This window comes from Drosophila arizonae, chromosome X, assembly GCF_054131065.1.
Source record: "Drosophila arizonae isolate 15081-1271.41 chromosome X, UAZ_ARI_1.0, whole genome shotgun sequence".
NCBI classification, from domain to species: domain Eukaryota; kingdom Metazoa; phylum Arthropoda; class Insecta; order Diptera; family Drosophilidae; genus Drosophila; species Drosophila arizonae.
The window spans coordinates 11,734,855-11,748,569 of record NC_142927.1 but is presented as its reverse complement, the minus strand read 5'-3'; the positions used below and the strand labels follow the sequence as shown (position 1 = coordinate 11,748,569).

The following is a 13,715-nucleotide window of genomic DNA, read 5'->3' as shown; positions in this document are numbered from 1 at the left end:
TTGTTCTGTTATGTATATTAAAAATGTATAATATGTGTGCCACTTTTATCATAGTCAGCGATAAAAACAAGTTTTCTACAACAATAACAACAACTAACGAGAATAACCGCTTTGCTAGTTTCGCTGACTGCAGCTCCGCTCCGGTGACAAACGGAACGTATCCAAGTTTCTGGCCAGGCAGAGCCATCACACATACACACACACACTCACAGGGGCAAATATGTGTGTCTGTGTGCATGTAATCTGAGCAACCTTTTACGCGACAATAAAAAAAATACACATACATATGCACATATGCATGCCTGAATGAATATAAAAAAATATATATTCTTAAGCTGGCGACAGCCGTTTTTATCGGCCGGCAAGTATGTTGATGTAAAATTATTAGTAATATATGTATATTGGTGTTGTTGTTGGTGCAGCGTGTCGGGCGATCGGCATATCGTGGCATATCTGGCCCATGAATCAAAAAGGAAAGGCGCAGGCAAACAGAGTGGGAATACTTAGTAGATATAATAAGCAAACAGGGGAGCCACCAGTTCCAGCTCAGCTTATCAGCCCAGCGCACATGTGAAAAGTAAATAGAGACATAGCGCGAGAGGGAGAGGTAGAGATAATAGAAGAGAGGAATTTTCGAAAATTTGAAATGCAACCAAAAGTAACAAACTGGACTTGAACTTGGCTGCGGATGGGGCTCTACTAACTGTAAAGCGTTTCGAATTGCAAGCCATTGCATCTATTTATAACGAACAAAATGCACTTTTCAAATAACCAACACACGCACACATCCTCACGCAGGCTCACACGCACACACATATACAGTATATGTGTATATGGAAAGCGACAAACACATTAACTGCATTATTTATGAACTACACTTTTTTATTCAGTTCCGCCGAATTACGTACTTAATGCATAGGCAACGCTATTTCGTTTATAGTTACTAATTTCACGTTTAGTTTAGCTTCACATGTTCAGTTTAATTTAAAATACGCACTGCTAAACAAATGATTTCGTAGAGACGGCGACCAACAACACACACATCAACGTCAGTGTGACCGTGCACGACTGAAGTAGAAATACAGAAAGTGGTTGTAAGCAGGCCAAAATAAACTGAGATTGTTCATGACGAAGTTCAAATACTCTTACAAATTATGTGACCCACGAATGTGACTTGTGAATATATATATAATATAAAATTAAATTGTTTCCTCCATACATACATATGTGAGATAATACAAAGAGAGCATTGCGTTTGAGAAAATGTTACAAATATTTACATATATATAAATATGTATATACATCTAGAAAAATATTTGTTTACATGAATAGTTGTTTAGATATAAATTTTACAAATTATATGACGACTTAATACATTATAAGTGATATATATTTATTAACTATATTCTCTATCAAATAATGCGTAGAAATGCCACAACAAAAATACTGAATTTGTGAAAAAGCTATCTGACAAATATAAAATATACAAGTTTCAAGTTTGCCCGCGCAAAACTTAATTTTGAAATTGTAGTTGGCTTCGTGTTAGAAAGTTTGTAATATTAAGTACCTATACTACTCATTCAGTTCATTATTTCAGTCCTTTCTCGACTCTCAAAGTATACGAAAAAATATAATAAAAAATACAATAAACTGAATATTGAAATCGTAGTAGGCTTCTCATTGCAAAGTTTGTAATGCTATACACCTAAATTATTTATTCAGCTCAGTCGGTTTTCTACTCCCGAGATATACACATCTTGTTTACGGAAAAAAAACTAGAATACAATAAATACAAATATATTCGCTACTATTTGGGTAGCATATTTCGATTGTACAGTACAAAAAAATAAAATAAAACTGGTTTGAATTACTATTTAATGCACCGCGTTGCTAAAAATTAAAAGCAAAATCAAAATTTACAAAAATTGGCTTTTTGGTGTTTTTCGCGTTACACGATAACGTCTTTTTTTATTCGGCCATTCTTTTAATCGATAGACACATCGATAGTTGTGTCGTGCTGCACCATTCGTTGGTGCTTATCTTGTTCATCTCTAAAACGCAGTTGTTTTGAAGTTCTTTTATCCAATGGAGGAGGGAATGCTGGACGTTGCCAATGCATCCCACTATTTCGAAGGTGTTGAGAAGCTATTGGAGATTTGGTTTGAGGAGCGTCCAGAGCAGAATGGCGACTTACGCAACATCACACGCCCCGAATGGGAAGAGCTGCTGCGCCACGTTAGATGCGAGATAATCAGCTTCAAGAAAAACGATTTCATTGATGCCTTTCTGCTCAGCGAGAGCAGCATGTTCGTCTCGAAGCGCCGCTGGATTTTGAAAACCTGTGGCACCACCACACCTTTGAGGTGCCTTGAGCAGTTGCTCGATTTGGCCAAGCAGCAGGGATACACTGTCATCACCGATATATTCTATTCGCGCAAGAACTTCACCCGTCCCGAGGTGCAGCAGAGTCCCCACAAAGGGTTCTACGAGGAGGTCACCTATTTGGATAGCATCTTTCCCGAGGGCCGCTCCTATTGTCTCGGCTCAATCAATCTCGAATGCTGGTATCTCTATACATTCAGCAGGCCAGTCGTAGTCAAGGCCCTGCCTGATCTGCTGCTTGCTGCCGAGCAGGAAGACCATCTGAACACTGATCCAGACCAGACCATTGAGATACTTATGCAGAATCTCGACAAGGATGTCATGTTGGCCTTCAACAAGAGCCGCTTCGCCACCGGTCCCGAGGCGACCCAGCACTCTGGCATCGACCAGATCCTCCCTGACATGGTGATTGATGACTTCCTATTCGATCCGTGCGGCTACTCGATGAACGGCATCAACGAGCAGGGCGAATACATGACCATACATATAACACCCGAGGAGAAGTTCTCCTACGTCAGCTTCGAGAGCAACGTGGCCCTCAACAACTACACACGTCTGATCAACCAGGTCGTTCGCACCTTCAAGCCGGGCAAATTCATCGTTACCATCTTTGCCAACAAGTCCTCGCTGGCCTACGATACAATGAAAGAGCTAGAGATCGAATATTCCACCCTGTCCAACTGGAAGCGCACAGATATGCAGTGCTGCAGCTTCCCAACCTACAATCTGCTGTTCGCTCAATACTCGCGCTCAGTAGAAAATTGGGCTTAAAAGAGCCTCCGCAATTCCCAAAAGAAAATATTGTATATACAGCTGTGTGTTTTTTTACTTATATATAAATATTGAGTTTATATAACTTTAGCATACTAATTCCTGGAATTTGTTTTATTATAGCTAAAGATGTGCGATTCTCTTTTGCAGTTTTTGATCTTTCGGGCATATCCCTAACAATGCTCTTAGGACTTGACTAAGTTTATCTTTTCTCAGCTGCTTCTTTAGCTACATTTTCGAATTGGCTTTATCAAGGTCCTTTAGCAAAGGCAAAGGAGTAATCCTACACTATGTTAACTTATATATAAAGTTCATTTTCGGATTACCAGAATTCTACTTGGATGAACTTTTTACTATTACGAAGTATTGTACAAGATCTTAGCCTAACTGGAACTTGACATTGACATGGAACCTCTCAGATATCTTATAGATTCTGCTTATATTCTGATTCGAGTTACTTTTAATCCTAAGCTTTTTCAAGCTTTAACAAATAAATTCAATTGCATCCAATCTCCTCCAGAATTCAGAAGTTTCCCTCAACATCCCAAGTCCACAAAGATGCACCAAACAACTTCTATTCCTGTCAACTCTTAGAGTATGCCTACCAATCCCTCCATATACTCTAGCTATGCTAGCATTCACATTGGTTCCTTCATTTAGATCTCTCTAAAACAGACGAAAGGGAATCTCTATAGAGATCCTAACTTCTGGCCTTAAAGAATCGCGCCGTTCTCGCTTGCACCGCACCGAAGCCCTCGCTGGCCACGTGGATGTGCCGGGCAATCCATGCCGGCAGTTTCTGTTGGATGCGCTCGCTGCCGTAGCGCTCGTCCAGAAGATAGACACAGGCGTAGTCGCGTATGTGGCGCACCGAGCGACCGATACACTGGTTGACCGCCTTCATGCAGAGATTCTCGTAGTATTCGTTGCCGGCACCGTTGCCCAGCGTCTCGTCCAGGTGACGCATGCGCTCCTTGAGTTCGGGTGACGTACGATTTGGGTACGGCAGGCCGACGACAATGACGCCGCGGCCCAGCTGATCGGCAAAGTTAAGGCCCTCCGATAGCTTCCCACCCACCACGCTCAGCAGCAGCGCTCCGCCCGCTGTCTGATCAATGGCATTGGCATATTGCTGCAGCAACTGCTCCACGCCAGCTCCGCCAGCCGTTTCACGGAAGATGCGCTTGCGCTGACCAATCCTCTGCAATGCGCCGCTCTGCTCCAGATGCCCATAGACCGTGTCCAGGTAGGCGTACGAGGGCAAGAAGCAAACCACGCCCGCTGGCAGCACGCCGCAAAGGTTCTGCAGCACCATGCTCAGCTCCTTCAGCTGCAGAGAGAAAGATTAGAGATTAGAGAGTTACTACATAGTAGAGGGTTAGTGCATAGAGCATATCTAGATCATAGGACTAAATCTTGAAATCTCTTAAGTTATAGAGGAGTAGAATATATCTATATCTATATCTATATCTATATCTATATCTATATCTATATCTATATCTATATCTATATCTATATCTATATCTATATCTATATCTATATCTATATCTATATCTATAGCTATATCTATATCTATATCTATATCTATATCTATATCTATATCTATATCTATATCTATATCTATATCTATATCTATATCTATATCTATATCTATATCTATATCCATATCTATATCTATATCCAATCCATACCATGGCTGGGCTGGTGCGTTCGGCATAGCTGAAACAGAGCCTGGCGCCTGTTGGTCCAGTGGGCAGGATGAATGGGAGCACAGCATCCGCTGGCACGACATGGTCATAGAAGCGCTCAACCACACGCTCTGGACAATGGGCAAAGAGCTGCTCCGTCAGCTCCTGGGTGGGTTGCATGGTGCCGCCCGCTATGATGAGCTGCAAAGCAGATGAGAAATGAAAAATGAAATGATTTGTATTCGATTGAGATTGAGACAGAGATCAGCCACTTACGGCGCGCGCCTCCTTGACAATGTCCGCAAAGTGCTCGGCAGGATTGAGTAGCAAATACTTGAGTGTGGCTGTCTCCGGATTGAGCAGCACTCGGCCGTCAGCGGCATTGCTGGTGAGCGTCTCCAGGAATGCGATCAGCGGTCGAAAGGGCGAGGACATAGCTGGCGTCTGAGCTGCGGGCTGTGGGTGTGGCGGCTGCTTCGCTTTGTCATCCGCGTTCTCATCGGCCGCCTTGCGCTTGCATTTGCCCAGCGTCTGGCACTGCTGCTCGTGCTGGGCGGCCAGGCGCTGGAGCAGCTGCTGCGTGGGCGGCGGCCGGTTCTCGCTGGGCTGCGGCTCGCGCTGCAGCTGCCGGCCAAAGCTCTGCATCTTCTGGGCAAGGCGCGTGCGCGCACAGAACTCCAGAAGCTCATGCAAGTCAATGTTGAAGAAGTCGCCCTCGGCACTCAGCTCGTAGGTGCGCAGCATGCGCGGCTCTCCGCCTGCCTCGAGCAGCTGCAGCAGCCGGCGCACGACATAGAGCAGCTGATTGATCCGCAACAGATTCGCGCTGCTCAGGCGCCGGGCATAGCGCTGCTTGTACCCAGCCAGCTGCTGCTTGGCCAGCTGCAGCTGGGCCAGGCTCAGCTCGCTGCTGTGCAGCTGGGCAATGGTGTCCAGCAGATTGTGCGCCTCGTCCACAATGATGATGGCGCCGCGCAGATCGAGGCCCAGCTGCTGGCGCGCGCTGCGCTGCAGCAGCATTGGATACGGCAGCAGCAGCAGCTGGGCCTGCGGCTGGGCGGCACGCGTGGCATAGTAGGGACAGCCGCCACAGGCGGAGCCCTCCGCGACGAGCTCCTCGATGTCGAGCGGCTCGCAAAGCGCCGAATCGCTGAGCCTTTGCAGCTGGGCGGAGCTCTTGTAGACGCAGCGGCTGAGCGTCTGGCGGGACTTGGAGATGGCATTGGCGCTGATCTTGGACTGCGCCATGTCCAGGCAACGTTCGTTGATGAGCCCAATGTTGGGCAGCTTGCGCACCTGCGCATTGATGCACAGCTGCTGCCGTGAGCCGAGCGCAATGCAGCGCACATTTTGCCCATGCGGTGTCTTCCGCAGCTCAGCCACAATCTGCGAGAGCTGCGAGTGCGTGCGGCTGCAGAAGAAGATTTGCACATCCCGGAAACGCTCCGATTGCAGCTCTGCTGGCTGCTCCTCTAGCACACTCTCTACGTTATCCAGCTCTTCATCCGAGTTAAGCGCCTCCTCCTCCTCAACGGGAGTTTCCTTCAGGTCGCTTGCTCGTCTTGCGGGTCTCTGATGCTCCTTTTGCTGCCTTTTGCGCTGCTTGATCTGTTCCAGTTCTTGCTCTTTTTGCTGCAGCAGCTCGCGCAGCCGGTGCAGCTGTTCCAGCTCCAGTCGCTGCGATCGCGTCTTGCTTTGTGCCGTTATCCAATCCTCCGCCTGGGCACTCTCCATTTGCAGCTGCTTCAGTTGCGCCTGCACTTGATCAATGCGCTGCAGCAGCTCGGTACGCACCAGCTGCTCATGCTGTCGCAGCCAGGTGAGGGCGCCACAGGTGAGCGTCAGCGATTTGCCAGTACCCGTAGGACTTTCGAAAATTCCGATTTGCTTGTGCTCAAGCACCTGGAAGAGTTGCTGCATCAGCTGCTCCTGTATCTCATACGGAGTGTAGGGAAATCCAAACTCGTGCGCCGCTGGCGTCGACAGCGACTTGCGCGGCGAATACATGATCACAGCTGGCAGCACAAATCCAATTTAATTTATTCATCCGCAACGAATGCTGTGGCGCCAAATTTGTAGGCGTTGTTTGGCGACGAGCAATTTTGCGTTCGATTTATGTTGGCTGCGCGCAGTTTTGCGCTCACTTGAAGTTGGCTGCAGGGCACGACCCCTTCTACTTCTGACAGTCTTGCAGCTCATTTATTTGAAATTTCAAATTAATATCGCTCAATAGACAGATATATATATTTATTGCCTTGATATTTGCAATAAATCTTTGAGCATTGTTGTGTGATAAGCAAATTTACATGTGCTTCATATCGGTTGAGCGCAGTTTTGCGCTAACTTGAAACGCAATACATGTTGCACACTTCTACTTCGGACAGTCTGGCAGCTTTATCGATTGCGCATCTTTTGAAATCAAAAACTGAGCTGCATAAATTAAATTAAAAGAAATTCCCATCTTTTACTCTACCCTAATTTTGTAAAGCACTGCTCCATGAGAAGAAATTTTCGGTATCTCAACGATTCTTGCGAAAAGTTTTAAGTTCACTTCAATTATATTGCAACTCGCATGCCGCTGCATTTCAAAGTCTGGCAGCCCATTTCGTCGTGCATTTAATTTGAATTTAGAAAAATTACAAATTGCGTAAATTACAAAAATAGATTGTGAATAAAGCTAAAATAGAAATACTAAGAGCGAAATCAATCATATATGCACAAACATCAACCGCAACAACATGACTAATCAACAATGCTCCGTTATGTAAATACTTGATTTTTTAATGTTATTTTCGTATATCTCGTGTTGTGAATTTGTGTTTTGTTTTTGATTTTTTTTTTTTTTCGTGTTTTGCTCTCGGGTTTTGCTGCATTCGCTTAGTAATTGCCGAAAGAAGCAGCGAAACTTGATTGATTGCCAATTAGTCATGTGCAATATTAAAGCGTTTCTAGATACTAAATCTTTTTTAAGCCGCGCATATTCCCCTATGCGTCAGCCGAGCCACAGACAGAGATAGAGATAGAGATAGAGCCCGCGCCTTGGAAACAAAATGGCGACGGCAGCTTTACTTAGCTTTGACCTGCGGCCAAATCGATTTGAATATGAGTTTTGAATTGAATTTGTATTGCAGTTTTTTGTTTAGCTAATAGTATATGCTTGCGTTGTCGTGGGCGTTGTGGCCGCACAGTGGCGCAAGATCAATTTGCGTTTTGCGATTGCCGACAAACATTACTCATACGCAACGCTGGCCAATGCTGACCTTAGCCAACGGCCAACACTTGCGCAGCGGCTGCACCTTGATTGACTGACTGATAGAATGCCATAATAATAATAAATAATAATAATATTATTATTAATAATGCCAATGATTGACGGCCAAAGTGCGCAAAATGCGCATTCGTTTTTGTCAAACAACAAGCAGCAAGCAGCCAGCAGCAAACAGCAAATAGCTTGCAACCTGCATCTCAGCTGCGATTCATCCCGCCTGCCACCTGCCGCCCAATCAACATGGCCGTCACATCCCATTTGCTGCGACAAATGTTGCAATGCCTCAGCTAATGCCGCGTCATGCACCTGAACTTGTTGCCATTACAAATATACATATATACAGGTGTGCGTGTGTATGAGTGTGTGTGTGTGTGTATTGCATATTATTGCAGCTTGCGTTAAATAAATGCATTTAGTACATTATGCATAATCAAAGTGCGTATCAGGGCTGTAAACATAACCTAAATAACTTATGGCCTGACTCTTTTAATAGGAAACTGAACTGCACTCGATGCGAATATTCTCCTTATATTGAAATCATAATATACCAGCTTAGCTGTGAAGTATACTTTACATGATATGTACACATGTACATGTATATATAAATTCTTCTTTATCATCTTTATGTTTGTCTGTTTGTCATTCTGTTCTGTATATACACATATATAATCTGAAAGTTGATCCTTGATTTAAAACGAAGCCTGCAGGTTCACTTATTTCCCACTTAACTTGTATTTAGTTCAATTAATTGACAAAGACTAATATATACATTAAATATATAATTTTATATAATTTATACTTTATTATATTTTTGATTGCTTCAATTACATATATATATTCTTAAAATATAATTTAGTATTTTATTTTTATTATATTTTCATTTACTTCAATTAATTGCTAGGGCATTATATTTTTTAATTATATATACTTTTGTATTTTATTTTTATTTCATTATCTATTCAAAATATATGTACTTTTAAGTACATTTATATTTAATTTTTTTTTTTTAGTAACAAATTATTTTTATATATTGTATCTATTATTTTTCTTTCTAAAACTTGATTTTTCATAAAATTAAAAAATTTTTATGCCTAACATAATTTTTTTTATAAAACTAAAACATTGTAACAGTCTCTAAAAATTAATTTATCAGGTTTTATTTCTTTAACATATTTTATACATAGCTAATTAACAACTTTTTTGTATTAAATTTAATTATGTAATTTTTTTTTATGAATTATTTTCTAGAAAAAGAAAAATTTATACATAGTACAAATATCTAAAGCCAAGCTGACTTGCTGGAATGTGCTTGACATGTGGCAAATACATTCGCTAGATAGTGGCATGCCACGCCCATGCGCCCACATGTAATGACCTTCAGCTGAGTCATGAGCCGCCAGCAGTGCAGACGGCGAGTCGACAGCTCGAACCGATCGCAGTGGACAATGGACAGAGCGGACAGTTCGACTGTTCCCTGGCGAATGCTAATCTCGAGCCTTTGCGCGCCGCAAGACAAAGCCCATTTATCAACCTGGCTGCACTTGTGTTGGTGACAAGAGAGAGCGAGAGAGAGAGAGAGAGAGAGAGAGAGAGGGAGTGAGTGAGATAGAGAGAGCGAGAGCTTTGGCATAATTGTTCACTTAACGCACGGCTAAAAATACACTAGTTGCAAATATATATAAATATATGGGGGGTGTAGGTGTGTGTGTGTGTGTGTGTGTGTAGCTTGTCACTGTGATTGCTAATAGTACGTTCAATGATAATGCGTTTTGTTATTTATGTGCGGCAATTTTATACGATTAAAGACTATAATTTATCATTGGGTTTGACTCGCTCGATCGTGTTGGACAGTGTAACCCATTCTTTGACACCTGCTTATCGCATCCCACACACACACACACACACACACACATACACACATTTTAAAAGCAACACAGTTAAACACCCATAATCACACCTTTAACTGCCCCACCCATCCACCCAGTCCCCTCAACTGATCCTTGGTTTCTATTTCCTGCCCATTTGCTCATTCAATATCTCCTACAATAGTTCGTCGCCTAATCTAGCCTACGCGAGTTGTTTCCCACTTGAGATCGGGAGATAACAACGTTTATCAAACGAACTGATTTGGTTTCCCTTCTGGGTGCACTGAGGGGCCTGGGGAAGACTCGATTTTGGCGCAGAGGGGAGAATCACAAGCCATTCTGTAATACTCGATATATATCCCATTGGACGACGAAAATCTTAACACTTCAATAGACGAGAATCGGAATGAGTAAATCGATAGACGAACTGATAGAACAGCCAATATTATCAGAATTTATTAGTTGAATAATTTCTCTTGTAGATGGACTATCATAGTGAAAGGCACAAGTCTCTAGTACTTGAAATACATGTTTTTACAAATTGTGGGCGAAGGGGGCGTGGTATCCAAAATCTGTAAATTACAACATCTTCGTATCGATCAATTGTAAACAGTAAATCTGAAGTTTCTAGGTCTAAACGTGTTCAAATTATGCTGAAAAAACAAAGTCGATTTTTCGATTATTCTCGATAAAAAAGTTATCGGATGGGCTATTGTACTGCGTATGGTATACACTGGTATGTATGCCAAACTTCAGATCTCTAGCTCTTATATCTTCTGAGATCGGTTTGCTCATACGGACGGACGGACGGACTATATCGACTCAGCTCATCGTCCTGATCAAAAATTGATATACTTTATGGGGTTTGCGATGATTCCGTCTGCCTGTTACATACTTTTCACAAAACCATTATACCCTGATTTCCCATTTTCAATGGGTTCGCGGTATAAAGATGAGCTAACAGACAGACGGACGGACAGAAATACGAAGAAGTATGAACAGCAAAGCGAACATTCCACAAATCGAATATATGCGCTTCATTCCGAGAACGAGTATGAGGAGTGAATGACGCCACTAATTGTCAGAGCTTTTGAGTGAAGACAAAAGTTTATACTCCAGTGTGGGACTTAAACACAACTCTCATGGCTTTAGCTGACTGAAACATCTCATTCATTCAAGCTAAAGTCGAAAAATAAAGCAGTTAAATTTATTCCCGCAATTTTTCGATTTCCCGATCATCTAATTTATAGGTCTATGTGTAGAAGAGCTCTTGTTGTAGAAATGACTGATGCCTGTTCATCAATTGGTATGAACATTACTGTCAGTGTTGGTAAACGCACAATTCCACAACAAATCAATCATGATCATATAGCTCATAAGCCAAAAGAGTCAGAGACTCGCCCACTTTTCTAATATTTGCAATTGCATTTGCCGATTGTGATACGAAATCGGATAATAAACGGTTTGTCAGTGTTGCAAAATGCGCAACAGCTAACGCGCGATGATCGAACGTATTAGCAAATGAATAATGTGTCTGTGTCACTCGCTGCAGTCGCACGATTTGCATATTGAAGGAGTTAACATGTTTCTATTTATTACTGTTATTGACATTCAATTGGCAATTAGGCATTAATCATGGACCGGAGAGGGAGAGGGAGCTGGAGCGGGAGCGGGAGAGGGGCAGGCATTGGTGGGAGTGAGCAGACAATCAGTATATTAATCATCTAAGCGCCGAAAGCGGCTGCGGCTTATGACTGAGAGCGAGAGAGAGAGAGAGAGAGAGGGCGAGGGAGAGGGAGAGGTAAGCTATAAGCGAGAGATAGCGTTAAAAAGAACTGGTATACAAAAGCTATTGCTGCAGCGAGGGCGACTGAGAGGGTGAGAGGGGTAGAGAGAACTAGCTGACACACTAAAGCTGCAGAGAGTGAGAGATGCAGAAAGAGAGGGAGAGAGTGAGCTGGGAAGCTGCTGCTGCTGCTGCTGTTTCGCTTGCTCCACTGTCACACTCAGAATGAAGCCGTCGTCGTCGTCGTCTTTTGCATAATAACATGATGTCATAGTCTTTTTATACGTATGTCCGCCCATTCTTGGGCCCGCTCAGACCACACCGCACCAGACCGCCGGCCCACCCAGCTGAGCAGCCAGATGTTGTCGACGGTCCAATCGCCGGCGGGGCAGCAATCAGCGCTTGACGGTCGGCAGCCAGTTTGTCCCACGCCCACGCCGAGACACGCGCCAAGAACGAAAATAATTGAGTTGAAACAATTGAGCCAGCGCAGCCAGAGGCAGCCAGAGGCAGCCAGAATCAGGGGCAGCCACAGGCAGCAGCGGCAGCACTTGCTGTCGCTTCTGCAATGAGTAAGACGTGGACAGTGTTGGCCAGCGCCACCAGCAACAACAACAACAACAACGTTTCCACAGAAGCTGACGAGCTGCCAGATTACTTTAGAGATATGAAGAGCTGAAATGTCAGCCGGGCTACAAGTGTGCGACAGTGTTGCACAGAAGCTGAAGCAGAAGCACACTAGTGTTGGATAACAGCTGGTCAATACAATAGCTTGCTGCATTGATGATGGCGCAGGCTATAGTCAATAGGCTTGGAGTTTTAGATATATGCAAAATAGTGTTAATCAACACTTAGTACAAGGCAAGCTTAAAATTCGCCAGTGTTGAGCAGCAATGGTAGTTAGCAGCTACTGCTGTCAAAGAATATTTCTAGCATAACAGGTTTTGGGCTACCAAAAGACTGTTAATCTGAAACAGTGTTGGGCAGTATTTGTTTTGTTTAGCTTGGCGGAACAGTGTTGACTAACACAATACAAGGCTCTGGCTTGTTCAACAAAACAAAATTTTTAATGCAAGCTTTAATGATGGCTGACAGACTAGTGTTGGCTAACACATTATGAGGCTCTGGCTACTTCGGTATGCAAATTTTAGTGTTGCTTAACACACATATTTTCTGTTGTTTCACATTAGCTCATAATCAAATTTTCTTACGACCTACAAATGATTTCAGAAGCTGTAATAATATTTCCCACGGCATACAATATATCATAGGTATCTTCATCATTTGATCGGAAATTACGATCTTACGACTTCCAAAACTTGGCTCTTTCTTAATATTCCGCATAGATATGTATCTATAAATCTCTATACAGTATTCCATCTCCAGATTTTTGAAAGCTTTGATTAGCCTTCACAGCATTTCCTATAGAAATCTCCATATAATATTCCCTTGGTATTTCCATCATCTGATATGAAAATCCCACCCACCTCAATCAATTTGAAAGCACATTGTTTTACGTTTTTGATTTCGAAGCAGAACATTTATTTTTACATTTTTGCTTTTGTTTTGTTTAATTTTTGTTTAATTTTTTTTTTTTTTTTTTTTTTTAGTTTTTTTTAATGTGATTTTTTTTTATTTTTATAATTTTGTTTGATTTTTAAAGAAAATTATGCCATTTATTTGATGTATAATTATATAAATTCATACATATATATATATATATACATATATATATAGATATATATATATATATATATATATATATATATATATATATATATATATATATATATATATATATATATATATATATATATATATATATATATATATATATATATTTACAAAAAAAAAACATGTTTTGTAGTTAGTTTTTAATTTTATATTTAATATTAACTGCTTAAAAATATCTAAAAAAAATTGTGTTTTTAAATAAAATTTAAAATTTTTGCGTT

General features: G+C 42.1%; 3 protein-coding genes across 3 annotated transcripts in view; 1 reads left to right on the top strand and 2 right to left on the bottom strand.

Moving 5' to 3' along the window:
* LOC108619210 (uncharacterized) overlaps positions 1 to 1,066 on the bottom strand; it is a 39,666-nt gene extending 38,600 nt beyond the window's left edge. Inside the window, exon 1 of the mRNA XM_089474723.1 lies at positions 998 to 1,066. The gene's annotated coding sequence lies outside the window, so the exon portion shown is untranslated. The remainder of the gene's footprint in view (positions 1 to 997) is intronic.
* A 1,019-nt stretch (positions 1,067 to 2,085) lies between these two features.
* SamDC (S-adenosylmethionine decarboxylase) lies at positions 2,086 to 3,252 on the top strand. The gene has a single exon (XM_018015774.2). It carries the CDS (start codon positions 2,086 to 2,088, stop codon positions 3,151 to 3,153), a length of 1,068 nt encoding a protein of 355 aa, XP_017871263.1. The 3' UTR covers positions 3,154 to 3,252.
* Positions 3,184 to 6,981, bottom strand: LOC108619226 (ATP-dependent DNA helicase DDX11). The gene is made up of 3 exons (XM_018015712.2): positions 5,118 to 6,981; positions 4,845 to 5,042; positions 3,184 to 4,483 (listed from the first exon to the last, which is right to left on the bottom strand). The coding sequence occupies exons 1-3, from the start codon at positions 6,846 to 6,848 to the stop codon at positions 3,854 to 3,856; spliced, it is 2,559 nt and encodes an 852-aa protein (XP_017871201.2). The 5' UTR covers positions 6,849 to 6,981; the 3' UTR covers positions 3,184 to 3,853.
* Between the last annotated feature and the right edge of the window lie 6,734 nt (positions 6,982 to 13,715).